The following is a 27,496-nucleotide window of genomic DNA, read 5'->3' as shown; positions in this document are numbered from 1 at the left end:
TATATCTGTTTTCCTTATGTGCTTTGGCCAGTTTTTCAATGAGAACAATAATCTGTCCCCCTTTTCTGCCCCTTCCACTCCCAAATTTGCATTTCTACTTACGCATTTTATAGCCTTTGACTGTGCAGGCCAGGCTGAAAGCTTGGATCACCCAGCAGCTGTTCTTCACCAGCGTTCCAATGTACCCACAAGCTCCTATCTGAAAAACAAAAGAGGGAAGCCACATTCTGAGGCTCTGCGTCTAGAAACCAAGTTGGTGTCTTGTGATTCACAATGGTACAAGAACACACAAGGTCCCAGCACGGGTGATTACAGGAGGTACAGGTTGTACCCCCAAATTGAGTCACCATGTGGTAACTGGTGGATGCATCAGAAGTAATGTAAATTCCTGGGGAAAATAAAACTTCGTGAGTAAAGAAAAGTCTAAGTATAATGTTTTCACCTTGGAAGGAGGTCTTTTCAAAGGGAGAATTCTGGACTTTAATAAAAAATTAGCTCTAATTTTGTGACAGCAAATGGTTATGTATTGACTCCTAGGACTATGATTTTGGTAGTTATTCTCTCATTGGTCAGACTTATTATAAACCTACATTTTCCCCCAGATCAGGTTGGATGCCAACCTATAGGGTAATAGTTCTTACAACAGGAACTCAGGATAGTTGGCCTACTGGTTTTGCAGGCTCTGTCTCCATGGATTGAAACACATTTTGATTTAATGCTATAACTAGTACTCAAACAGTATGTTTCACTTTGTGTTTCTATGTGGGTGCAAACTGTTGAAATCTTTATACTAAATTGATCTTCTGTATATAAAGAGAATTGAAAATGAATCTTGATGCAAATGGAAGGGGAGAGGGAGCGGGAGGGGGGAGGGTTGCGGGTGGGAGGGAAGTTATGGGGGGGGGGAAGCCATTGTAATCCATAAGCTGTACACTGGAAATTTATATTCATTAAATAAAAGTTAAAAAAAAAAAAAAAAAAGAAACAACTGCAGATCAAAAATATTTGGGAAAAAAATTGCGCCTATTCTGAACATGTAGATTCCTTTTGATGTCTTTATTCCCTAGAGAATACAGCATAAGATCTATTTATATAGCATTTGCATGTATTTAGGTATTATAATATTGTGCCATTTTATATAAGGGACTTGAGCATCTATGGATTTTGGTATCCTATAGAACTAATCTCCTATGGAAACCGAAGGACCACCATGTATTTTGACCTGTATTTGGCCAATTATCTGGGTACAAGGATCTTCATCGTTTATTGGCATGTGGTTGTCTCATAACAATGAGACAATAATAACAATAACAATAATCTTGTTACAGTTATATTAGGTTCAAATGCTGAGGAGGAAAACATTTAAACTAATATAGACCATTGCAAGCCAATGATGGCTGAACTGTGTGTGTTTCCTGGGGGCAAGTGATAGGCATTATTAGTATTTGCTTCCAAAGCAGTGGCTACCCAGCCTGGGCTTCCCAGCCCTGGGAACAAAGCTGCCTAAACCCATGTTCCAATCCTTTCCCATCCTGCTTTTGTTCCCATTCTCTAGGTTGGAAATTTCCTCCCCTTTTGTTTCCTGGGGAGCACTTCATTCCCTTTTCAAATCTGGAGTTTCCAAATAGCACAGCCTTAGGCAGCCTCCTCCCAGCTAACCTAGGCAAGACGCCAGGCACCCAGTTTTTGCTTTGATTCCCCACAATGTTGTGATATTTATAATCCACTGATTATATTATGATTATTTGTACTTATCTTCCTTTTTAGAATGCGAATTCCTCAAGGATCAAATCTGAGCACCATTAACTTCTAGTATTTTGTAGAACAGGTCTACAGTCCAAGTTTATAGACTGGCTGAATGAATGAGTTTGGTATCTATGTGTTTTCCAGGACCAGCTGTGGATCAGCCTCCAGCAAAAGATTCCTTTCCATCAGACTGGTTTCAGAATGAAGTGTCATCTTCCTGTATCTTACTGTTCTGTCTCATATTCTCTCCAAGAACTCTCAGTGCTGCTCTAAATGTAAATTAATGTTAGCGGGGTAAAAGTGCTGATAAAAGTTACTGGTAAATGCCACTCTTAGGATCATTGGTTACTATCCTCACTCTGTCTTTTATGACCTTGTCTAAATATGATCAGAGCCGGCAAACTTGGAAGGCTTCCATAGCCTTGGCAACTCATGACGACAGCCTAGGGTGGTTACTGGCGCCATAAACTAGAGTGTCAATTTGTTGGGTCAACAACAGGAGCCACTGTGCACGTGATCCTCATGTGGGATCTCTGTCCTTAGTGTGCTGTACATTGTGATTTAATGCTATAACTAGTACTCCAACAGTATGTTTCACTTTGTGTTTCTATGTGGGTGCAAACTGTTGAAATCTTTATACTAAATTGATCTTCTGTATATAAAGAGAATTGAAAATGAATCTTGATGCAAATGGAAGGGGAAAGGGAGCGGGAGAGGGGAGGGTTGCGGGTGGGAGGGAAGTTATGGGAGGGGGAAGCCATTGTAATCCATAAGCTGTACACTGGAAATTTATATTCATTAAATAAAAGTTAAAAAAAAAAAGGAAAAAAAATTAAAAAAAAAAAAGTTACTTTTAGGGACCAGTGCTGTGGCTCAGTAGGTTAAGGTCTTGGCCAGCAGCATGGGCATCCCATATGGACCCCCGTTTGAGCCTGCCTGCTCCACTTCCAATCTAGTTCCCTGCTAATGTGCCTGGGAAAGCAGTGGAAGATGGTCCTTGTGCTTGGGCTCCTACATCCATGTGGGAGACCAGGAGAAAGCTCCAGTTCTGGCCATTGCAGCCATTTGGGGAGTGAACCAGTAGATGGAAGATCTCTCTCTCTCTCTCTCTTTTTCCTTCTCTCTCTCTTTTCTCTCTCTCTGTAACTCTGCCTTTCACATAATTTTTTCCAATAAATTCACTTTTACTATCAATCAGAAAATTAACCTTCCAATGGACTGTAGATAAAAAACATTATTCAAATTCCTATTCCCAGACTTGGCTTTTCAGATCCTTTAAACACAGTGACACACAGGCCAAAACAAAGAAAAAATCTAATAGCTTTCACAGTTGAGTGGCCTGGTGAGCTCATCCCTAAGTGGTTAGGAGGGGAGAGGGAAGCTCATTCCACCCCTGCCCTTCTAATGAATGAGCTATCACAGCCACTGAGTAGCAGGCATTGCATTAATGTTCAATTAGAGCCACCTAGAGAGGTCCTAACACCTCCAGCTCATGACAGGTTATTGTTTGATTTCCTGTGGCACAAAGTAACATAAATGATGTCCTTGCAGCCTAAAACATTGATATGACCCTGGCATGGCCGGTGAGCAATGTGAGTTGCCCCTCATGCCAGAGAGAAGCTGTGCCCTGGAATGTAGCGATGTCACCACGTGACAGCAGAGCAGGTACAGGGGGGGAGTGTGCGTTCCTCCACCCTGCTGTGTGTTAGCGGTCCTAATGTGCATATCTATGCTCAGAGGCAATATCCAAGTGGCGTTTTCTGAGTGTGCCCACATCTTAGTGGTACATAAATCATTCTTGCATTCAACAGCTTTCCACCTCGTTCTCCACCCCACACAGTGGCGCAGAGAACCACGCTTGTGTTATTTTACACTTCCACAATTCTTTCCAGGTCAGAGGCTTGCGTTTTTGTCAATAAGACATGACTGTTGAAAAAAGACTCAATGACTGATTAGGTCACCCAAGGGCCACGTCCTAGCTCATAGCATTATTCCTCAGAAAGGACTGGATTTTAAGGAATAAAACACATTTTAGAATTTATGTCTATGGATACATATACCATAGTCTTCTGACCTGGAGATGCACAAAAGTGATTTTGCTTAATGTGGTGCGACACAGAGCAACACTGGCCACTGGAATTCTGGGTATGCATAATCTTATTTGGAGCTTTTAAAAGAACAATGTGGCAGGCACAATGCTTTTAATAACCACTGAGTGGACTGTTTCCTATCACACTAGAACCACAGATGTGTTATGCTGGTCATGCTGTGACAGCCACTTACCGACAAGATATTTTTCATGGTGATCACGAACACATTGTATGCAATCAGCCAATCCCAGTAGCGCAGGATGCTCTTGATGGGCTTCAGAAGCAAGTCGCCCCCGAAGAGCAGGAAGTAGAAACAGGCCACCAAGTATCCCATGCAGAAGATGCTGATCCTGGTTGTCCCAGTGATGAAGATGATTGTCAGGACGAACCAGAAGAGGTAGCTGAAGATGACCACTTTGGACATGTCTAAGTAAGATCTGGGGTTGAAAAAGAAATGATAAAGGACAAACAACAAAGCAAACAAAAAACAAAACCAGGAGATAGCAATTGAATAAGGGAGGAATTCATACTCTACACTGGACTATATAAGGAGATCACAAAAAGTGCGTGGGAAAATGGAATTAAAAGATAAGCTTACGGGCAGGTGGAGCATAGCAGGTGAGACTCCATGCCTCACGTTGGAATGCCTGGGTTTGATTCCCAGCTCTGGCTCCTGATTGCAGATTCTTGCTAATTCAGGCCTTGGGAGGCAGTGGTAATGACTCAAGTAGTTGGGTCCCTGCCACATGTGGGAGACCTGGTCCTGGCCCTGGTTCTGGCCTAGGTTCTGCCATTGTGGGCATCTGGGGAGGGAACTGGCAGGTAAGAGCTCTCTCTAGCTTTCTCTCTTCCTCTCAAAAAAGAGATAAGCATATTTTGGTGCAAGAAATTTCGAAATCCATGCATTCAAGGTGCCTTCCAAAGGTTCATAGAAAATATATGTTATGGAAAAACTATTCATGGACTTCAAAATAACTTAGCATCAAAATAAACATCTTTTATTTCCATCTTCCATTATCTTTTTGAGCAACCTTTTATGTGAAAGCACATAGAAGGTCATACTCTAAGCTCTGTGTTCATCTCTCTTTCACACATAATTAGTAATGGATGAATAGATGAACTGTGAAAACATCACATCTATACTTACTACTGTCTCACTTGGGTCAAATTTCTCACTAACAGAAATACCTTCTGCCTGACACTAAAAAGTGCTTTTTGTGTTTTTCATGAGAGGCCTGAATATTGGATGGGAAAAGAATTTCTTATCTTTTTTAAAAAAATTTATTTTATTTTGAAAGGCAGAGTTACACAGAGAGAGAGAGAGAGAAAGAGGGAAAGAGAGAGAGAGAGAGAGAGAGAGAGAGAAAGAGAGAGAGATCCTCCATCTGTTGATTCACTCCCCAAAAGGTTAAAACAGCCAGCACTGGGCTAAGTTTTAGGAGTCTCATCTGGGTCTCCCATGTGGGTGGCAGGGGCCCAAACACCTGGGCCATCCTCTGCTGCTTTCAGGTGCATTAATAAGGAGCTGGATCAGAAGTGGAGCAACCAGGACATGAACTCGTACCCATATAGGATGCTGGTGTAGGAGATAGAGGCTTTACCTGTCAAGTCACAGCATCAGCCCAGCAAAAGAATTTCTAAGATACAGATGTCTTAATGGAAGTTAAGAATGTATTCTTTTGGCTGGCTCCATGGCTCACTAGGCTAATCCTCTGCCTGTGGCACCAGCACACTGGGTTCTAGTCCCGGTTGGGGCGCCAGTTTCTGTCCCGGTTGCTCCTCTTCCAGTCCAGCTCTCTGCTGTGGCCCAGGAGTGTAGTGGAGGATGGCCCAGGTGCTTGGGGCCTGCACCCGCATGAGAGACCAGGAGGAAGCACCTGGCTCTTGGCTTCAGATCAGCGCAGAGCGCCGGCCGCAACACGCTGGCTGCAACACGCCGGCCGTAGAGGCCACTTGAGGGGTGAACCAACAGAAAAAGGAAGACCTTTCTCTCTGTCTCTCTCTCTCTTGCTCACTAACTCTGCCTGTCAAAAAAAATGTATTATTTTTGATGAACTAGAAATTGACAGATTAAAAAAAATTCATAGTTCATACAATGGTTTTACTATAGATGAAAAATCTCTTTACTGGCGGGACATGATTCTGACAACAGAGATGCAATCATGCTGGGGCTTTGGGGCTCTTTCCATTTCCTATGTGTAGATGTCCTTGGGCTGAGTCAGGATGCTTTATGGGGACCATCTCTCCCCTAGGGCCTTCCTGATGGAAAGTGACGAGGACTTGCAGTACCAGACGGCAGCTGGGAGAGTCTAGAATATGCATCTGACAGAGTAGACCTGTGGGCCAGGCCCAGGCTTGAGCTCCTTTGTTTGGCGGGTTTTGCTTAGATTGTTTCTTTTCTCAGTTTTAGGTAGTAGCCCAGGAGAATCAATCCTGGATTAGTTCTTTGGTTAATGGATTGTTATTTTGTAGGATGTTAATAAGTAAGTTCTTAATAATATATAGCCTGCACTTGATGCATCAGTGTTACTAGGAAGTAGATGGTGCCTTAATGGTCCATTATTCAGATAACTGAGCATTTATCCTTACTTTCTTTAGAGTAAAACTGATGGAACAAAGACATAAGCCTCAGCCATTCTTGCTCATTGCCCAAAAGATAGACAAACATTGGAATATACTCCTTGTCCTTGAATCTCAACTGGGTCTCATACACTATTGCCTTCACACCCACTCCAAATTCTTTCCTAGGTTCCGGAGGCCCTGGTTGGCCACCTGAATGACCAGTTCCAGGTCCTCTGCCTGCACCCCTACCCCTACCCCCATCCCTAGTCCTCCTAATATATAAAAAGCCCTGCCCCTGGGGTCGGGGCCTTCCTCCACGTATTCCATCAATGTACATCTTGCAATTGGTCACTCACCACTATGAATTTATTTTCTCTGAATAAATTCCATTTGGCTATAGATTTGTATACTGTTTCCTCTTTATTCTGCACCTCTTTTCTTAACAAAAACACTTAAAATACTTCCATGACATTCTCTCTAAAATATATTATTCCCTTCTCTGGCTTCCTAAACCAAGGAGTGTGAATAAAATGTCAGTGTTCACAGTAATCCAGGTTGACCACAGGTAAAGGTAGTGATCTGGTTGGGTTGAAGGGGGATAAGCAATGGGATATGAGGAGAGGGATATGAGGAGAGGATCAGGGCAGAAGGAGGAGGGATGAGGGAATGAAGAGGTGGGACGGAAGATAAGAATGAAGGACAGAGGATGGAGGAGTGGAGCAGAGGGTGCACACAAGGACAGGGAATGGAGGTGGGGGTCTTACAGGGCATGAGGATGAGGGAAAGAAGGTGAGGAGGAGGGTTTTTGGCTGGAGAGCTACCAACTGGTAGTATCGGCACAAGACAGCTTCAATAACAAGAAGAGGAGAAAAACCTAGGCCAAAGAAGGTGCTTAACATTGACAAAAGCAGTTGCAGAGGCCAGCATCCCATTTGGGTGCTGTTTCATGGCCTGGTTGCTCCACTTCTAGTCCAGCACCCTGCTAATGGTCCTGTGAAAGCAATGGAAGATGACACAAGCCCTTGGGCCCCTGCACCTATATGGGAGACCTGGGAGAAGCTCCTGGCTCCTGGGTTCAGCTTGGTCTAAATCTGGCTGTTACAGCTATCCGGGAAGTGAACCAGAGGATGGATGGATGGACGACCTCTCTCTTTCTCTCTCTCTCCTTTTCAAATAAATAACTAAAAGCGTTTTAAAAAGCAGTTGCTGAATTTCAGAGGCTCAGTCGAGATGAGTCACACTGTGCCTCATTTATTAGCTTCAGTGCATACCACTCAGTCCAGCACAGAGAGTTTAAGTAGAGGTGTAATTCAAGTGAAATGCACATGTAGGTGGCTTTTAGAGAACAGGACGCGGTTGTTACCTGCAGTGAATGAAATCCGGTACAGGGTTGTGTTGGCTGAACGAGGCCGCATCGAGGTTCATGCAAATCTCGACGTTGTCGCCGGCCATGATTCGCACAGCAGCCTTGTTTTCATCCTCAAAAATCTGCCGTTGCAGGGAGGCACAGAGGAGCAGCATGAAATCATCTGGCAAGACAAAGGGGTGGTCCTGGAGCCACCTTCTCCTCTTCTGGGTGCACACATGGAGCACCCAGTCATCCTACAGCACGAGCTGTCCCCACGGCTAGGTAGGTTGTGTTCTTATGGTTTGGGCTCAAGATTGATCCTGGATTCCAGTGTCAGGAGCAAGTCCCACCTTCCTCACCATGATGTGGGGAAGCATGAGAGCAGTCATCCCAGGGACTCACACTGGGGGAAGGGCAGAGCTGGGATTTGTTTGCACATTGGCCCATGAAAGAACCAGGCGCTCAGTGTTTGACTTCATGAGTCTCTCAGGGGGTGAGGTTTACCTGCACTTGTCTCCCACAAGATTTGAAGAGGCCATTTGGGCAACCTCCACCACCTTTTCCCTTTTGCGTGCAGCAGAGGTAGACATTTCTGTCTTTAATCTCTCCACCTCCCTCTGCATTTGCAACCAAAGACAGTTCCCAGGCGGCAGAGCAGGTGAAGATGGTGGAGGGTTTGAGAATGGTGGAGTCAGCAAGAGCTGCTCAGAACGGGCCTCAGGCAGCCAAGTCTGAGAAGCAAGTCCTTGCTTTCGAAGTTAAACCTGAGTATGTTCAGGCAAGGCACTCCTGAGTATTCTGTATCACTCAGCACTTCCTATTCTTGGATGTGGGGGTGGGGGTGGGGCTGCTTCCACTTTCGGATCACCTGCTGCCTGGGTGGACCTGGAGGTTGCAGCCCAGCTCTCAGGTGGCTGAAGTCCTGTGGCATCCTCCTAGTGGCCATAGCCCTGTCTTTGGCTTTGGTCTGTCTGTCGTGACCACTAGAAACCACCCCTTCACAGAACACACCGCCCTCCTCTCTCACCTGTCTTTTAAAAGATGGGTGTGTAGACGTTGGTAGCTGTATGTAAATGTCTGCATTTAGAGGTGAGCTTATGCATGGGAATATGGGATTTCTAATGTTGATTTATTAATTCTGCAAATGCAAGAGGGCAAGTGCAAGGCATTAATGACTTGTGCTGTTAATGCACAAAGAAGCCTTCATGTGAGTATAAAGCCTGGTGGAAGAAGCAGAGCCACTAATGCACACCACGTAAAGAATGATGAGCGAACAGAAATCCAAACGCCGGTGTCCCACAGCCCTGGGGCCGATGCACTTACAGACAAGGAACACGGGGTTGGGCCGCACGATGAAGTCTGGGAAGTACAGCCACTTGATGATGTTGTCGTTGAAGTTGGCATCTTTGAACCTCCATGGGTAATCTGCAGGGGGAAGTGAAATCAATACCGCTGATGGCTCTGCTCCCAGATTCCACTTGGCAATGGCTTCTCCTAAAAGCAGCCGTTCTGGGTGGGGAGCGGGTGGGGGTTGCAGGGAGGAGGGGCTGACAGCTCACCTCGGCAGGGGGCAGGGGGGATGCCAATGCAGATGAAGTACTGGAAGGTGATGATGCAGGCCAGGAAGCAGCAGTATTTGGGCCAGACCTCAGCGATGGCTTTTCTTCTGCGGCGATACAAGACCGCGATGAGCCAGCAGGCGTGAATCATGGCGTAGAAATCCATCCGTTGACCGATCACGTTCACTGACATTAGGAAACAGGTCTGTGTAAGGAGGACAAGAGGCAGAAAATCGGGTTTACAGGGAAGGGGAGTGGTGGCAGGGGTCAGGCCTGTGCAGGCGGCAGAGACCTGTACTCCTTAGGACAGGTCTTTGTGCAGATTCCCCAACTCTTGCCCTTTTCAGGGTCTTTTGACAGAAATGCCAAGGGAGCTTCAGAAAAGTTCTTGGAAGTAGAATTAAAAATAAGTGTATTTCGGTGCAAAAATTTTTGAAATCCATGCACATGAGGGGACTTGACAAAGTTCATGGAAAATATGCATTATGAAAAAATACTGCATAGATTTCAATTTTTTGCATCAAAATGAACATTTTTAAAAGATTTATTTATTTACTTGAAAGGCAGCTACAAAGAGGTGGAGGCAGAGAGAGAGAGAGAAGTCTTCCATCTGCTGGTTCACTCCCCAAATGGCCACAATGGCTGGAGCTGTGTTGATTCAAAGCCAGCAGCAAGGAGCTTCTTTAGGGTCTCCCATGTGGGTGGAGGGGCCCAAGCATTTGGGCCATTCCCTACTGCTTTTTCCAGGCTCCTCTTCCTGGATCGGAAGATGAGCAGCCAGGGCATGAACTCGCGCCTATATGGGATGCTGGCATCACAGGCAGAGGCTTAGGCTACTACAACACAGCCAGCCTCTAACACTTTCTTCTTAATAAGAAACCAGTTAATATGCCAACAGATGTCCACCTATTTAGATAGTACTGGAGATCCAGAGAGGTCAAGGGCACTGCTGTGAAACAGGGGGTCACTGGGCAGCTGATCTTGCAAAACTCTCTACAAAGCCAGGTTAACCCATTGGGAGAACAATTGTTTGCTGATCCTGAGGCAACAGGAACCACGGCTTGGAGCTATGTAACAGGGCTCCAGGGGACAACTGGCCAGAAGTAGTTATTTAAATTTTTATGGAAAGGACAAATCAAACATGTAGCAAGGAAACTCACCTCCAAACCAAATTTGTAGAAGAAGTAGTTGATGAAATACTTGGCACAGTTGATCAGCCCATCATCCAGATGCAGCCTTGTTATATCGTGAAAGATAGTTTTAGATACAGGAGCTGTGAGGTTATTTCGACCTCGGTAGTATTCCTGATGGCGATAAATGGTGACTTCAAAGGCCAGAATAGCTAGCATCAGGAGATTATTCTACAAATAATAAGAAAACACAGCTGTGTAAGACCAAAGCCATCTCCGTAATAAATCATGGTATTTGATTCTTGATGTCTATCAGCAATTTTTATAAAATTCCATTTCTCTTAAACACATCATGGAGCTCAACATTCATTTTCCTTGTGTTGTTCATCTTGGAGTTATCTCTACTATGAGAACTGACTAATTTCCATGGTAACGGGGTCTACAATCTCTGGACATAAGACTGGACAATCTCTGGACATAAGACATAAGGCTGGTCATTCCTCTTCCTGAAAAATTTTATACCACATTCCAAGGAAGCAGCTTCCAGTCACCTGAGGGGGGGCAGTCCAACCTTACATGCAAACTAGAAATGCAAAATGGTACCAAGATGCACCTCTGAAATCTGGCCAGCGAGCACAGCCAACTGAGAAGCCTACTGATGATGGGAAAATGGTGACAGTGATGATAGCAATAATAAGGAAATAGTTAACATTTATGGAACAATAGATGGCAGACACCATTCTAATGACACTTTCTAAATTTCAATTTGTTTTATCCTTGCAATAGCTATTGGTAGCAGATTTTATTTACAAAAGATATCTTCTGTATGAGAGAAAACAGAAATAGACAAGAAGAAAATGGAATGCTTAGTTAAAAATTCCTGGTGCTAAGTATGAAGTTTTGATTTTTAAGCATTTGTCAGTGTGTATGATTAGAACTGCTCGGATTGTCCACCAAAGTAAAAGTGGAAATTCCAAAGCATATGATTCTCATTATGCTTGTATCATTGTGTGCACTCAAAATTCCTTTAGCAGAGATGTGCCTTATTACTTCTAAATGTAACCTATGTTTTTATTAATTACGACAGAATTTAGGCAAAATCACTACTGACTATTTTGCTATATTTTTGAAGATTTATTTATTTATTTGAAAGTCAGAGTTAAGAGAGGGAGAGAGGGAGAGGGGAGGGGGGGGAGAGGGGGAGAGAGAGAGAGAAAGAGAGAGAGAGAGAGAGAGAGAGAGAGATTTTGGTGTATTTTAACCCAGCTTTTTTCCTTGGGTCCAGAAGAGATCATATTATGGGCAGTATTTTAAGATTTGCTTTTCTAATTTCATGTTATATTTCATAGATGTTTCCATTCTGATGGCTCACTCTTTTTTTTTTTTTTTTAATTTAACAGAGTTACAGACAGTGAGAGAGAGAGACAGAGAGAAAGGTCTTCCTTTTTCTGTTGGTTCACCCCTCAAATGGCTGCCACGGCCGGAGCTGTGCCAATCTGAAGCCAGGAGCCAGGTGCTTCTTCCTGGTCTCCCATATGGGTGCAGGGGCCCAAGCACTTGGGCCATCCTCCACTGCACTCCCGGGCCACAGCAGAGAGCTGGCCTGGAAGAGGAGCAACCGGGACTAGAACCTGTTGCCCATATGGGATGCTGGCACTGCAGGCAGAGGATTAACCAAGTCAATTAAAGTTAATAAAATCAAGTTAACTCTTTAAAGGCTATTTCATTCTTGATTTAATGTTATCCATCTTACTTTACTAAACCAGTTTCAGATGTTTGGTCAATTTCTCTTCAGTACAATGCAATACTGACTTTGACATTTGGTCATGGGTTCCGAGGGTGATTCCAAACACGAGAGAAAACAAGGTGACTGCGACATGGGCTCTTAGGCATCTCAAGGTGAAGGATTCCAAATCCCACCCGTGCAGAGGATCTACAAAGCCCTTACCCTCAGGTAGACAAGCAAAGGAGAAGACTTTCTGAGGCCAACCCACTCTGTCGGATCAATGGGAGCGCTGTAGAGCAGAGACTTGTTCAACTCCTGAAGGGGTATGTTCGTTTGATTTTCATTTGGCTGAAAAGAAGAGAAGATGGAGTAAGAAATGCTTCACAGATTAGGAGAGTTCAGATGGTTCTGCACTTTGACAAGGGGGGGGGTAGGGAGGAAAGCAGCATCAATGGGGGCATCTCAGCACAACAGAATTAGATGAATGAAGGGACTTAAGCACTAGACAGAATGTGCACACAGATGGAGGTTACCCACGTATCTGCCTCGCTTCCCCAGAGGGCAGCGAGGAAGATCCCCCCGTCACTGAGGCTCACCAAGGAACAGTTAACAGAAAAGTTCTCGGGCTTAATGGTCTGAAGCTGGTACAACATTTTGCAGACGATGATCACACACGTCCAGACAGTGCAGACACTGGAAGCCAGGCGGCGTAGCTTGGCATACGGTAGAGCAAATGCCCATGAAATCAAAAATACATAGTTGAACAGAGAGACCTAAAACACAAAATCAGATTTGGAGACAAAAAATACAGCACATGGCACAACATCCACAAAGCATGAGGACTTGATTTTCTACTGAGTTCAATAAAGGCTGACTGAGAACTCAGCAGGTGCAAGGCCTGGGAGGGTAAGTGAGTTGTGGTCCCTCCCCTTGGTGACCTTTTGTCTTGCATGGAAGTTGGACATGTAGCTAACTATTGCCAACATAATGCAGCAATGGCTAAGCTGTAGATGTGAACAGGTACCTGTGTGAGTGCTAAAAAGAGGCCCTGGGTCTAATGTGGAGGAGATGCATGAGCAAGGGCAGGAGAGCATGAGATAGCCTGGTGGGACAGTCAACTCCAAACAACTGAGGACTTCAAAGTCAAAAGCAAAAAGGGCAGCAGAAGGTGAGGTTAGAGATAGAGCTATAGGCCAAGTTTTGATGGATCCTTTTTAACCATGCAATGACACATGAATCCATTCTGCAGAGAACAGAGAGCCACTGAAAGGCAACAGCTTGGGGGATTTGAAAGTAGGTTCTGCGTCTTATTTAGATGACTACAACTGCAGAATGATGAGTACGTTATGAGGGTTTGACTTAAGCTCAAGAGCTCAGCTCATATGCTGTGCAGTAGCCCAGGAGAGATGGAGGAGTCACCAACTGGTGGTTTGGTGGTGACTGCACTTGGGTTTAAAGGGAGAATGTGTAAGCAATCCCTCCCAGGCTTCTGTTTTGGAGTTTGGATGAATGATAGTGCCATGGCTGGGGTAGGAAATGCTGAGAGCAGAGCAGGTTTGAGGAGGGAGAGCAACGAGATGAACTTGAACATGCTGGTTTCGAGCTGCATGAGAGTTTATAGATCACATGAAATGGCCTGCATTTTTATTGATTCTCCAAAGCAAACAGTTCATTGACTAGTATAGAAGCACTGTAAACTTATTCAGTTATGTAAAATACTCATTTATTCTTAAAAATGTTAAAATGATACCCTCACAACATTTACATCAGGTGAAAATAATATCAGGTGAAAATAACAACATATATTCAATTGGTACAATTGAACACATAGCAAGTGCTAAGCCTTATGTGCTATAAGAGGTATGGTTACCCATTTGGCTTACAAAACTGCAAAATAAGAAAATGCAGGACTGCGTGGCAGTATTATGCAATTTGTTACCTATTATTCTAGTTAGCAATTTTCACTGTCCAAGGTAAGAAATTACTCTGAGAATTGATACCAAAATATCAGGGGAGGAAGAGCTGCCTCCCAGAATTAACTGAGGGTGAAAGAAATGCTGTACACAAAAGTGCTTTGTGAACTATAAAGCCCCTGTAAACACACTAAATGTTACACTGCAACAAAATATTCTGATTAGCGAAAATCAGATTTCCTCTTCCATAGTCATCAGCAAGTGCTGCCAATTTAGATGTTCAAAAGAAAATCTTATTGACACTGTGAAATTTAGTCGCTGTTACTTCTTATGCATTTAGGACACTTAGTAGGAAAACAGCATGATTAATTTACATAGAACTTTTAATTTTAAAAATTGTCATTTTTTAAAATGTTCACTTTATTTGAAAGGCAGAAAGACAGAGTGAGTGAGACAAGAGAGACAGACAGAGGGCTTCCATCCACTGGTTCTCTCCCCCAGATGCCCACAACATCCAGGCTTAGTGAGAAAGCAAATAACAACAATAATGATGACATAATGATGATGATGACATTTATAATCAAGAAACATCAACTGCAAATCTCAAGTTTGCAAGGTTCTTTTATTTGCTTTTTTTCATTGAGTAAACACGGAGCTTCTGAAATTGGCCAGGCCCTCTGGGAGGTATGGAGGTTATCAAAGGAAATGGAGTACAGGCTCCTTCTTCCAGGAATAACTAGTTCTCTCAGAGCTCTCCAGAGACATTTTGAAACTAGAGTAGTTGTGGGGCAGGTATTTGGCACAGCAGGTTAAGCTGTCACTTGGGATGCTCACATCCCATGTCAGAGTGCCGCGTTCAAGTCACAGCTGCTCAGCTTCCGATCAAGCTTCCTGCGAATGCACATCTCAGGAGGCAGCCACTGATGGCTCAGATACTCGGGTCTCTATCACCTATGTGGGAAACTCAGGTTGATTTCCAGGCTCCAGGCTTCGTCCTGGCCCAGCCCCTTGTGCTTGCAGGCTTTTGGGGAGTAAACAAGTGGAGGTAAGATCTCTCTGACCTCTCTCTGAATCTCTTGCCTTATAAATAAAATGAAGATAAATACATTTGAAAATTTTGCAAAAAAAGAGAGTAGTTGTGCATGTAAGAAGGAAAAGAGAACAGTTCTGTTCAGGAGCTGCCTAACAGAGCAACGGAGGCAGTGGGGGCAAGGGAGAGACCAGTGAGAAAGAAGCAACAAGGGAAAAAGAAGCTTCTACCTGGGTAAGGGGAGTTCTGATTATTTTTTGGGGTGGAGAATTTTAATTAACAAAGTGAGATCTTGCTGCTATTTCAGATTACAGGACTCTGCATTGCTTAGGAGTGAGCAGAAAGTGCAATGTGTCCATGGGCAGGGAGAAAAATATGTGATAGAATGCATTTCAAAGGGCAATGGAAGTTCAAAATCAAGTTGCTTTTATGATTAGACCCCTTCCCCACAAGTGGCTTGCTTACACAGCTGCTGGGAGCCAGAGACCAAGACTAGTGTGGAGAGGGGTGAGACACCAGAGGCGAGAGCATCCAAGGGGCATGCAGTAACTCAGCCTTCAGGGCCAGACACCCCTCATGAAGATGGGGTGGCACCATGCACAACTCAGGCAGTAAAATATCTGTCACAACCGGATTTAGTAGATGCTGGCTGCTACAGGATCAGCATTTGTCTACTTTGTGGGTCTCTGACATATTTTAGAGTTACACATGAGAGCTGACATTAGGAATGAAAATTCTGGGAGTTCTCATAACATGCGAATAAGAGACAGAACCGGTCCTATTCTACCAGAGGCCATTGTTCTAATGGTGACTGGGTGATAATCCATTATTTAATCAGTGGTCTACATTCTTGAGACTCACTGAGGATGGTTTTAAAATTCATTTCTCCTTTTTGTTTAGAATTTGTAAGGATGTACATTCTTAGCTCTTTGTTCTCTTTCTCACCTTTCTAGCATGAATTTCAGGGAGTAGATTTTTCTGAGTCCAACCCCCACTATTTTTTTTTTTTTACATAAAGCACCCACTCCCATCATTCCATTGTCTTCTTATGCCTCCACCAGCCTGCAACACAACTTTTCACATGAGCACAATGGATTTGGTTAATTCAGAAGTGCTCATTCTTAGTTAACTGCTTTCTTTGGTTGTTTTCTTTTTCCCTTTAATATTTGACCCTCAAAATTTATCTCAATTGATTAATTCACCTACACAGTTAACATGCTTATATTCTTTTGCTCTCAATCAATATACACAGTAGGCTACTGTCAGATCCAATTAATATGTACATTTAGTTACTTAACAATGCAGCCTGTTTTCTGACACAAATCTCACAGGGGAGTGGTTTCTGTCTCTATTCTCACATGCAGGGATCATCTATCCATTTCAGAGGGTTTGTGTGAAATGGGAGAAAGTTCTACGTTAGACTATAGAGCACAAATTAAGTTTCACCTTATTTACCTGCTTGTGAAACATTTTAAGTTTGCAGCATTATGGTTGTGATATTTTACTATTGATATATTCAGTAGTTGCCTGACAATTTTTGGAGGACAAAGACTCTATGAATCGGCTCCAACTCAAAAGTAGTGCAGGAAAATGAGAAGTATGAAAAAACTGATCTGTTGAATAAGTGGACACAAAGCTAATTTCTCCACAGTAAACATGAAACAACTGTTGGCTGAATGGTGACTTTGCTCTCTACAGTCAAGCAGAAAGACGTGCAATGCAGTGTGCTACTGAAGACTTTCTGTCCTGTCTCAAAAAAGCCCATAAGAGGGCCGGCGCCGCGGCTCAATAGGCTAATCCTCCGCCTGCAGTGCCGGCACACCGGGTTCTAGTCCCGGTCGGGGCACCGGATTCTGTCCCGGTTGCCCCTCTTCCAGGCCAGCTCTCTGCTGTGGTCTGGGAGTGCAGTGGAGGATGGCCCAAGTCCTTGGGTCCTGCACTCCATAGGAGACCAGGATAAGCACCTGGCTCCTGCCTTCAGATCAGCGTGGTGTGCCGGCCACAGTGCACCTGCCGTGGCAGCCATTGGAGGGTGAACCAACGGCAAAGGAAGACCTTTCTCTCTGTCTCTCTCTCTCTCTTACTGTCCACTCTGCCTGTCAAAAATAAATAAATAAAAAAATCCCATAAGAAACAAGATGAGCTCTATTGAAGACTTTGTTATATTTTGGGACATCTGAGTTTATTTCTTGGTCACATAACTGGAATGTTACTTTCCTCAAAGAGAATTTAGGATGAATTCCCACATCCACAGCAGAAGATAAGTCCACTCTGACCCACTGCAGCAAGGAGTAGAGGAGGAGAAGTGACCTCTGTGATGTGACCAAGCCAACTAGATACTCAGCCATGAGCCTCTTCTGCTGCAGTCTTTACCCATGCTCAGAGCCATTGCCCTCTTGCTTTCTGTAGGTCAAACCATATGTGCCTGCCTTACACCTCGATACCCTTTGCAAGGAGAATGACCCATCACAGACGGCAAGAGGAGGAAAGTGAATCTCCACCGAGGCTCCTCAGCCTGATGAGACAACAAAACGTGCACTTGCCTCCTTCACGGAAACCCAGACAATGTACGATGAAACAATTTTGATGATGTGCAGCTCGAGAATCCACCACACGAACACCTGCAGATTGTGAAAATACTCCAGGAATTTCAAGAAGAGCACAGTGAGGCGGTCAATCACCAGATGCCACTTGTTCTTTAGATCTGCGAAAGAGTAAATAGACCCAAGAGCATAAACGGGTTTTTTTTTTTTCCTCACATGATTATTTAAGGTATATCTTGTAACCTTCAGATGTCAGTGAGAGGCTGCAAAATAGTTCTAGTGGGTGAATTATAGGGACAGCAAATCTGGGAGAAGGGGGGCTCACAGAGCTCCAAGTCACAATGATGACACAGGTACCATATACTGAGCTTCTAAAGGAAAAGGCTACTTTTAAACATCTTTGAGTTAAATAAATGTAGAGAAAAATGTGACCTTATTGACTCTTTAAATTGTACTGCTCTAATTTCCTTAGCATAGGAAGTAGCCTGAGCTCCTTCTAAAGGACATCTTTCTTGCCAAAACAGTGTTTACACAAGTGGCCGGTCTCTTTTAACAGTGAATGAAGTACTCCAGTCTCCCCAAGGGGCGAGTTGGTCAGAGGGCTGCGATAGGCGGGAGTAGCCACTCCTTGTCAGAGCCAAAGAGACCACTAAGGATCAAAATGATCCGGCGCATGGTTTCATGAAATGGACTCATTCTAATCATCATTTCTCATCAAATGCATTATTTTATTCTTTCTAACTTGTGCTAGGCACAGAGGTCATGCTTCCATGGGGTAGGACTGTCTTGCTTGATTTCACTAAAGTCACAACAGAACTACTTTGTACTATCAGCATGTCACCATCCTTGTAGACAAAGCTCACAAAGACCTGAGTATTTCTTTAAAGTATCTACTTTATCTGACTTGGGTAGGTATAACAGCTACTCTACTTGCTCTGGAAATGATTATGGAAAATGCTTATTTATGGACTTCGATGATAGTTAACCCAAAGGTCCAGGAAATATATGAGCAGGAGTTAGGAGTGTAGAAGGCACATGGGTGAAGGAGTGAAAGAATAAGACACAGTGCAAGGTTTGGTGAGACTCTAATAGTGAAGCTCAAAACCCAGCATGAAGTGGTACCATAAAATCCTCGCCTTAACCCCTTGGTCTCACGGAGCTGGGCTGTCCCCTTAACACTGGAGGAGACACGTTGCTCAGATATGAAGAGAAGATTTCTGGTTCTCCTCTTGGAGCTTCTGAAGTGAGCTGAGAGAAAATGGCCAGGCTTTGGGAAGCATGCATTAGGAGGGACTTTCCACCCCATATGCTTTTTTGTTTCCTCCTGTCATATGGGAGAGGGGAGGAGTAAAGTCTGGGGCAGCACTCTGATGTTGCAGCACCAGGAGACAACCCCGGAGCTGTGCCTCCTGCTGTCTCCTCTCCTGTCTGGGGGCTGCTAGACAGACTAGATGGACTGAACCCTCTGCCTTTCTATTCTCTCTCTGAGAACTCTTCCAGGCCACCAAAGCTGTTCAGTTCTCATCATGCCATCATCACAACATTATTTCAGGTCTAGGGAGAAGTGTATGAAACAAAAGCACAGCCCCCTCTCCCAACCACAGAGGGAGGGGGGGGGGAGGAGGAGGGGGAGGGGGAGGGAGAGGGAGAGGGAGAGGGAGAGGGAGAGGGAGAGAGAGAGAAGAAAGAAGAAAATACCCCTAAATAAGGCAATGGTGACAAATACATCTGTAGCAGTTGGCTCGCTTTCTCCTCGGGGTCTCGGGCCCTTAAGCATTAGAACATGGTGAGACTGCCACATATTTTCTTGATGAGCCTTTTCCTAGAGGGCCTCTGAATGGTGTCCTCTGAGAATGGCTTGGGCCAGGCAACATCTAGAGATGTCGTGGGCAACAGCCTGTTTCTGATTTTCAGAGATTATGCTCCAAAGCCTGTTTCTGCTTCTGGTAGGATGCCCCCCCCCCCCCCCCCCCGGAGAGGTTTCTGATGGACACAGCCCTTAGGTGGCTTCACAGGAGCCTATGCTTGGGCCAGAAATTGATCAACCAGCCATCCTCTCTTCTCCTCACTCAGAACTGGTGCTACTGGAATAACTGGACAGGAATAAATACAAGGAGAGCAACAATAACAGCAGAACTGCCCCCAACTTTTATGTCCCTGCCCGGGTCACCTATTCATGCACTCCTTTGGAAACAGTCCAATGCTTCCTTTGCTCATTCAAGCAGCCAGCTCCTTGGGAGCAGCTGCCGGGTCACAGGCTCATTACCCGATGCTTCTTCCTCCTCCTCGGACTCCTCCTCTTCATCTTCCTCCACCTCAGACTCCTCGCTGTCTTTCCCAGGCTCACCCTTCTCCAAGCACCCCTCTGGCGTCTCCTCTGCAAGCTCAGTCAACTTCTTCACTTCCGGCTTCTCCAGGCTGGCAGTGAAGTTCAATGCCGCGAGGTCTGGAAGACTTCCTTCTGGGTGGGCCAATCTGTTGGCAGATAGCAGCCAAGTCAGCCGGGGAAAGGGTGTCAGGAGAGAGTGGAGTGAGGGGCAGGTAAAAAGAGGGGAAACAAAAAACAAAAACCAGAGCATGTGCAAAGACCTCGCAAGGTGGGGTGTTAGCATCTTGCCACGTTTTGTTTGTTGGTTGGTTTCAAGCTCTTTCTATAAACAAACTGTCAACTCAGTTAGGTTTGGTTAGCTTTTCTAATTCCAATTTCAGTGATCAGTCAGTAATGAGAGCTCTTGACACCTAAACTTGACATTTTTCCCGGAGGAGAAAATGGTCAGAGTTTAGGATGTAGAAGCATGAAATGGCATCGTGTAGAGCAAGCATTTCATGGCTTCACAGGGGGACTTACTCATTTTGGTGGATTGGTAATTTTTTCTTGATGCTGCTCAAAGTAATTGAAATAGAAAGGAAAAAAAAGGAGATGAGAACAGAGAAATTATAAGGACTGTCAGAGATCACATATCATGCTACATTTCATCCACTATTGCATTCCTGTGTGCTAAGGCCAAGTGCATTCCAGGACGGCCTCAATAGCGTGCTTTTGCTATGAGCCTGAGGCTTGGCAACTGATCTGAGAGTGGAGAGGATTGCAGGTTTGTAAAGGAGAGGAGGACACAGAGATACTGAGGCAAATTATCTCATGCTTTCTTAGTAACGCAACAAAACATCTCGCAAGAATCAAGTCATTCACATTGTAAACGCTGTTTTTTTTTAAATTCTGAAATCAGTGGTGCTTTCAGCCAACCCTCTGTGTAGACTAATCCTGCTCTGCCGTCTTCTAAAGCATGTGCAAAGGGAGCTAAACGCTTTCGGGATGCCCGTATCACATTCCGTGTAGGGGGCTGACTGATGCAGACAGTTGACTGACAGCCGTGGGGAGACGGTGGGAGCCTGAGCCATAGCGAGAGTGCACGGACAGTGATTTCCATGAAGCCCAACAGCAACCTACGATGCCGCCGTATTTTGCAGCGTGGACAACAATCACATTTTTTAAAAGCACTTATTTTATCCATATTCAAAATATTTTTAGAATGTTTCACTGATATATAGTCAAGGTGCATATATGTGGGGTACAGTGTTGTATTTCAATCCTTGTATACCATGAGTAATGATAAGATCAGGATAAGGGTAGCCAGTACTCAAACATCAAATGTTTCAAAGTAGATTGTGGGTAACAAAAGCACATATTAGGAAAAGTCTCCTGGAAATGCTGTGGTCTTCCCTATGTGCAATAATTAGTCTACAAATTTCAGCTTGGTTGTGACAGAATGGACAACTAATAATGTTACAGTATCTGTACAATGTGGACTCTCAGTAAATTATTTAATCTTTGTGGAGTTTAGTTGATTTTTCTATTGGATGGAGAAGTGTGGCTAGATTAAATCTCAACTTACTTGCAGGTGGTTGATTTTCCATGGGAAAACATGCCTACTATTTGGGGAATTGTATGCATACTGTGTTTAGGCGTTCAGTGGGCCTGCATTCCAAAGGAATTCTCTTCAACAAGGTGACACACAGGTTCTTTGCAGAATGAATGCCAGAAACCAAGTGCTAATTTAATGCAGAAAGAATGTTTGGGGAGAGTTCAGCTTTGGTGAAAGGAATTATGCTGACAAATTAATTTCTTATTTTCTTAAGCTAGTCCATGTACCTTCCTGACTTTAGGGAAGTTAACCACTCTTGAAATTACAATACTGTGGCATCTCCATTAGCACTGCACATCCAATCTCAGGGTACATATTTGCTGTTCCTTCCTTATCGGGACACTAGATACTAAGTGTGACTACACATGGGCTCATTAACATGTGTTTTTGCCTGAGGATTGCATTGTGTAAGAGATGCTACCTATCCTTAGCTAAAGGAATCTGGAAGGACACAACCCTCTAATATCCCTGCTATGTATGGAGGGCAACCCCCAGCAATGAGGCAATTCCTGAAGCTGCTACCGTGGCTGTGTAACAAAACGTCCCCAAACCATTGTGCCACAAGCATGGCGCACTGAGGGGAGGTTGTTGAATGAAGGGCTCACAGGAAAACACCTGAGTGCGCCCTTTGGAACCAGAGCCAGAAGCCTACTTTTAGAACCTTGTCATAATCTACAGGAAGTCTGGCCTCCAGGAAAGACTGGGGAGGGAGGACAAGTGAAACTCCACACTGAACGCTGCCCACTGCCCTCTAACCTCATCCTTGCAAGGAACAGGGCAGGTGCCACCCAGACATCCTGTGGCCAGTCTAACCTCGGAAGTGCGCAATGGATGACAAAAAAAAAAAAAAAAAAAAAAAAAAAAAAAAAAAAAAAAAAAAAAAGAAAGAAGAAAGAAGGGAAGACATGTACCAGGCTGGCTCTTACTAGTCAAGTTCAGTGCAGTGTACTTTGCGTGATAGAGTCATGAAAATCCGTGTGTATCATGTGTAGACAAAAATATTTTAAATGATGATGGGAATGAAGGGTTTAAAAAGACACCAATGTGAATCCTTTCATTTTTCCTTTCACTTTTTAAAATTTTTGTTCTAACAGTTACAGGTATTATAATATAGGTATTGTATTATAGCTGTTTATAGGTAACAGAGAAGAATATTAAAAGTAAGGGTTTTGGAATCAGGAAGACTTGTGTTTGAGTCCCGACCAGGCAATTTACTAGCAAGGTGACATGGCAAAACTACTTAACCTGTTAAGTCTCAGTTTGCTGATCTGTGCAATGGAAAAATAGTGCTGACTTGACAGCATGTTGTGAAAATTAAGGTGGTTGCTGTTAAATGCTCAGCACAATGCTTAGTCACACGGGAAATGTTTTAAAGTCAGGAACCATCTTCGAATAGGAGGTTTTGATAAGAAGTATGAATCCATCCTAATGAAATGCAGGCTGAGTAACCTCTTCTTGCTGTCTTGTCGTGGGCCACACAGTGATGGGCAACAGGGAGGGTGCTAAAGTTAGATGGTAATCTGTCGAGAACACGTTCTTTTTCTTTCATATTTTTATGTAACAGAGAAACAAGGCGGCCATCTCTCCCTCGGGACACCATCTCCTGATAACCTCACTTCCGGTCCACTCTGCTCTCCGTGTATAACTTGATCACTGCACTCCCGGAAGGGGCGGGGCATCTGCCAAGCTGGGGCTGCTCAGATGCAGATCCCAAGGCAGGAGAAGCTGCACTTGGCTGGAGTGAGCCGCTGCCCGGACTCCAGGAAAGCCTGGGCGCCTTATCTCAGCTTCTGTTCCCTACCTTCAAGTACAGCTTTAGAACGGGATCTTGATTTCTCCAAAACCTAACATTCCCTGACCTTCAAGCTTGGGAACTCTCACTACTTGCCATCCTTCACTGGTCAGCACATGGCAATGGTCTAACAAGCAGGTGATGGAATTTTATCTGGGGACTCCAGATAGAACATGGTGGTGAACTCACTAGTATTTTCATGAATGCCCCTCCGCCAGTTCCTTGCAGCACACTGTGTGGGACCCCCTTTCTCCACAGATAGTTTATTTTCAATGTTACTTACAATTTGGCTTCCTTGTTTGTATTTTTCTGTATTAGACTCTGAGCTCTGTCTCACCATCTATTTCTCTCTCTCTTTCTTTTTTTCTTTTCTTTTCTTTCTTTTTTTTTTTTTTTTTTTTTTGACAGGCAGAGTTAGAGAGAGAGAGACAGAGAGAAAGGTCTTCCTTTTTCTGTTGGTTCACCCCCAGATGGCCGCTATGGCCAGCTTGCTGCGCCATCCGAAGCCAGGAGCCAGGTGCTTCTCCTGGTCTCCCATGGGGTGCAGGGCCCAAGCACTTGGGCCATCCTCCACTGCACTCCCTGGCCACAGCAGAGAGCTGGCCTGGAAGAGGGGCAACCGGGACAGAATCCGGCGCCCCAACCGGGACTAGGACCCGGTGTGCCGGCGCCGCAAGGCGGAGGATTAGCCTATTGAGCCGCGGCACCAGCCTTATCTATTTCTTAAGTACATTAGTTCTCTCCTTCCATGCCCTGATGAAACAAGTGACATTTACAAGGATTTTCAAGGGTTTGTGGAGCAATGGAGTTAAAAGATAAGTTTATTTTGGTGCAAAAAATAATTGAAGACCACGCATCATTTTTTCACAAGATATGTGTTCCATGAGCTGTGTGAAGACTCTGGCATTTATTCCTTTGCTCTTTCCACTGTGTTCCTATGGCTCTGAAAGTCTTCAGTGTGCACCCTTCCCCACGTGTGCCTGCATCATTTCATTTCCTGCACATGTTCTGGGCATGCTGCTCTTGAAGGCAGAAATCCCCTCTTCCTATACCATCCTCTCTTGCAAAATATGCTGTGGTGCTTCGTGTACATCATGAGCCATGGAGTTGGATGAAGACATTCTGTGTACCAGAGAAGCAGTGTGCAACAGAAGACATAAATTGCACAATGCCTTTATGAGGTTTAATTCTGTACTAGGATTTGACTGTGAAAAATGTCATAGTCAGTTTCCATGAAAGAAAATGGACATGCTACTGTGGTAAAATCTCCTTAGTCTAAATTCCATTTATTTTTAGTATTTTGATTTGGAATATGTGGCTATGTAAACTGCATTCAACTCATGCATTCATGAAAATACTAGGAAAAGAAACTCTCTTGCAAACTTGTAGTATTTATAAGCAATACCCAATGCTACATTACTTATAATGTTAAACTATGGAGAATGAATTATTTTTTAGAATTCAGCACTTTTGATGTTTACATGTATGCCATTGATCTGTCACACCCAGATATGTGTTAGTAATTCCTCCCAAACAGTCTACTAGTCATGGATTGAATACATTGGCTCCTGTATCTGTATATGTGAGGAAATAAACAATACTCCTGTTAAAATATTCTAACTTGTATTGCTTATTAAGTCAATTGGAACTTCCTCACAATCACTCATATTATTAAAATTTCAGCAAAGTGACCTTCTGTAGTCAGTACACTTTCCTATCCTATAGCTTGAGAGGTAATAGCTAAGTTTCAGTCAAACCCTAATTTGAATTATATGTAGGTGTGCCTCCTCTTTTGGTCCAGAATGAACATATCCAAGCACATTATAATCCTTATAAAACAACACTGAGCCTAAAGAAATAAGCTATGGGAGAAAGAAGTTTTTTAATTTATAAATGATTCCCACCTTCATTCTAATTAATAATAGGTCCTATTAAAAGTGGGCACACACTTCACATACAGCATTTCCAAAGCTTATGTTATAAAGCAAGAGACACGTTTCTTTAGTGATGTCTCCTTTGAGACAGGGCTCTGGTCTCAGCATGTTAAAATTTGTACAAAAACAAAAGATTTCACTAGAAAAAAAAAGATAGCACTACAACTAGAGTGCTTCAAGTTTTGACTTATTTGGGGTAATTTTGACCCTTGAGTCGAAGCACTCTGGGGTGAGGTCATTGGCCTTGTGATTTGGGGTGATGGACAGCAACATCTCATGAGGTGAGTCTGGGACTATGGGGACCACAGCGTGCGTCAGTCACTGCAGAGAGAGTCCAACCAACCAACCCCTGACTCTTTCCCCGTCACAGCCATCTCCACACAAAGCAAATGTTCATGACCACTCAGTTCTTCCTCCTGCATCCGTAGTCTACACAGTGACCCATTATAATCTTCACACCTCCTTCTAGAAGTTCTGCCTCCTGTGCCATCTTTGGTCTTTCCGGGGCATGCAAACATAAAATCTGGTGATGAAAATATTCTACAATAGTAAGTCAACCTTTCAAGTCCAGATGTAGTTGAAGAATTGATGTTTTCTGAGGCCATGTATTGTTGTAACTATTTTCACCTCATTCAGTAAATATCTGTTGAATGTCAACTAGTGGGTAAGGCCCTGGGGTAGGTGATATGGGGACATCTAAGTGAATTATTCAGGGAGCCCAGGCCTGAGGAGCTTATGCCTCTAGCAAGGGGGAAAAAAAAAGACGAGCAGAGGATGGAGCACTGGAAGGCAAGTGTCAGGACAGCAGCGATGACAAAGTGCCATGGGATTCAGAGGGAGGGCAAAAACTTTCAGCAGGATGTTGGCATTTATGGGAAGGGTGTGGAGGAGGTGGTTCTTAAGCTGAGCTCCAATGATATATTCAAGAGAGTGATGAACTCCCAGGCACGCCTTGAACTTGCTCTGCCAAAGGATGACATGAAGGAGCACAAGCTGGGTCCAAGACCGGAGGCTGAGCAGCAGCTGAAGACCCTGGGCAACCTCCACACCCACTCGGCAGCACCATCCAGTGCAAGCACCGAATGGCTTGGTTTGCAGAACACATCCATGAGCATACCTGGACCATCGTCCACTATCTGGTGACACCACTTTTCGTTTGTAAAACAGTCGAGTTTAACACGCCAAGAAACAGTTTTAAAACAAAGAAGACAGAAAACATGGAAGTACCCACCTATTGATTATTAGATACACGCGACCATTGACTTTGGCATGGCTACGCAGGGAGAGATGGAAGCACAAGGAAGCAGGGGAGAGACAGGTTGGAGAGAGAAAGAGGAAGCTGTTAGACAGAGATGAGAGAAGCAGATGTCTCGTAAGCTTTCTAGCATCAGGTGTGTCATCTTCCACATGGGTTGCACCCGTAAAAAGAGTCTAAGCCACGAGATTCAGCGGCAACATGAAATCAGACACATTCAGGAAAAATGCTTGAAGGTCATAACTCTTTCCCTTCTTCTCACCCCTCCCATCCAGCACATTTTGTTAAAAATCTGTAATGTTTAAATTTCTCAAGATACATTTTATCCAAGAAAATATAACACAAATGGTTCATTTTTAATTCCTTCCCCAGCATCAAGAAAATTAAAAGTCCTACTAAGTAACCATATTCAACTTACTCTTCTCTAAGGTTTTCTAAAACCAAGGCTTAAAAAATTATTTTATTTCTGAATGCATAACAATACTTCCTAAAATAAATCATGGACAAGTTAAAGTAATATGAAAGTAGTGGATCTTAGTTCTTAGTCATTAATTATATAACATAATTAATATCATAATTATGAGTACTCTAAGTTATTACTAAGATAAATATTATTGAGATTATCTACTTATGAATAATAATTGTTTCTTCTTATGTATATCAGAAAACATTTTCATACTGCTAACTTTGTAAATTCACAATAAATTCTACTTTTGCACACAAGCAACTTCTGCCTGCACTACTTATGTGAACACATACACATATGAATACAATTCAAAAAGTTCTCAGAAAATGGAATTAAACAATAGGTTTATTTTGATGCAAATTTATTTGGTGCATATTAGGAACAAAAAGTTCATGGAAACTTATTTGAAAAAAAACTGTGCATGGGTTTCAAATATGTTTGTATCAAAATAAATTTCTCTTTAAGGTGACCATTATCAG

At 43.7% G+C, this 27,496-nt stretch overlaps 1 protein-coding gene across 3 annotated transcripts in view; it reads right to left on the bottom strand.

Annotated features, from left to right (window-relative positions):
- The window catches only part of PIEZO2 (piezo type mechanosensitive ion channel component 2), a 460,107-nt gene that overhangs the window by 69,809 nt on the left and 362,802 nt on the right, over positions 1-27,496 (bottom strand). For all 3 annotated transcript variants that reach the window (XM_062201352.1, XM_062201350.1, XM_062201351.1), the window contains 10 exons: positions 19,914-20,122; positions 17,648-17,808; positions 12,758-12,934; positions 12,384-12,509; positions 10,466-10,666; positions 9,306-9,510; positions 9,070-9,171; positions 7,762-7,927; positions 4,030-4,273; positions 103-199 (listed from right to left, as the gene is read on the bottom strand). In XM_062201352.1, coding sequence (XP_062057336.1) covers positions 103-199; positions 4,030-4,273; positions 7,762-7,927; positions 9,070-9,171; positions 9,306-9,510; positions 10,466-10,666; positions 12,384-12,509; positions 12,758-12,934; positions 17,648-17,808; positions 19,914-20,122 — 1,688 coding nt within the window. The remainder of the gene's footprint in view (positions 1-102; positions 200-4,029; positions 4,274-7,761; positions 7,928-9,069; positions 9,172-9,305; positions 9,511-10,465; positions 10,667-12,383; positions 12,510-12,757; positions 12,935-17,647; positions 17,809-19,913; positions 20,123-27,496) is intronic.

The sequence above is a fragment of the Lepus europaeus genome, chromosome 9 (genome assembly GCF_033115175.1).
Source record: "Lepus europaeus isolate LE1 chromosome 9, mLepTim1.pri, whole genome shotgun sequence".
Taxonomy (NCBI): Eukaryota; Metazoa; Chordata; class Mammalia; order Lagomorpha; family Leporidae; genus Lepus; species Lepus europaeus.
The sequence above is the reverse complement of the archived record's forward strand: the minus strand, read 5'-3'. Positions and strand labels throughout refer to the sequence as shown.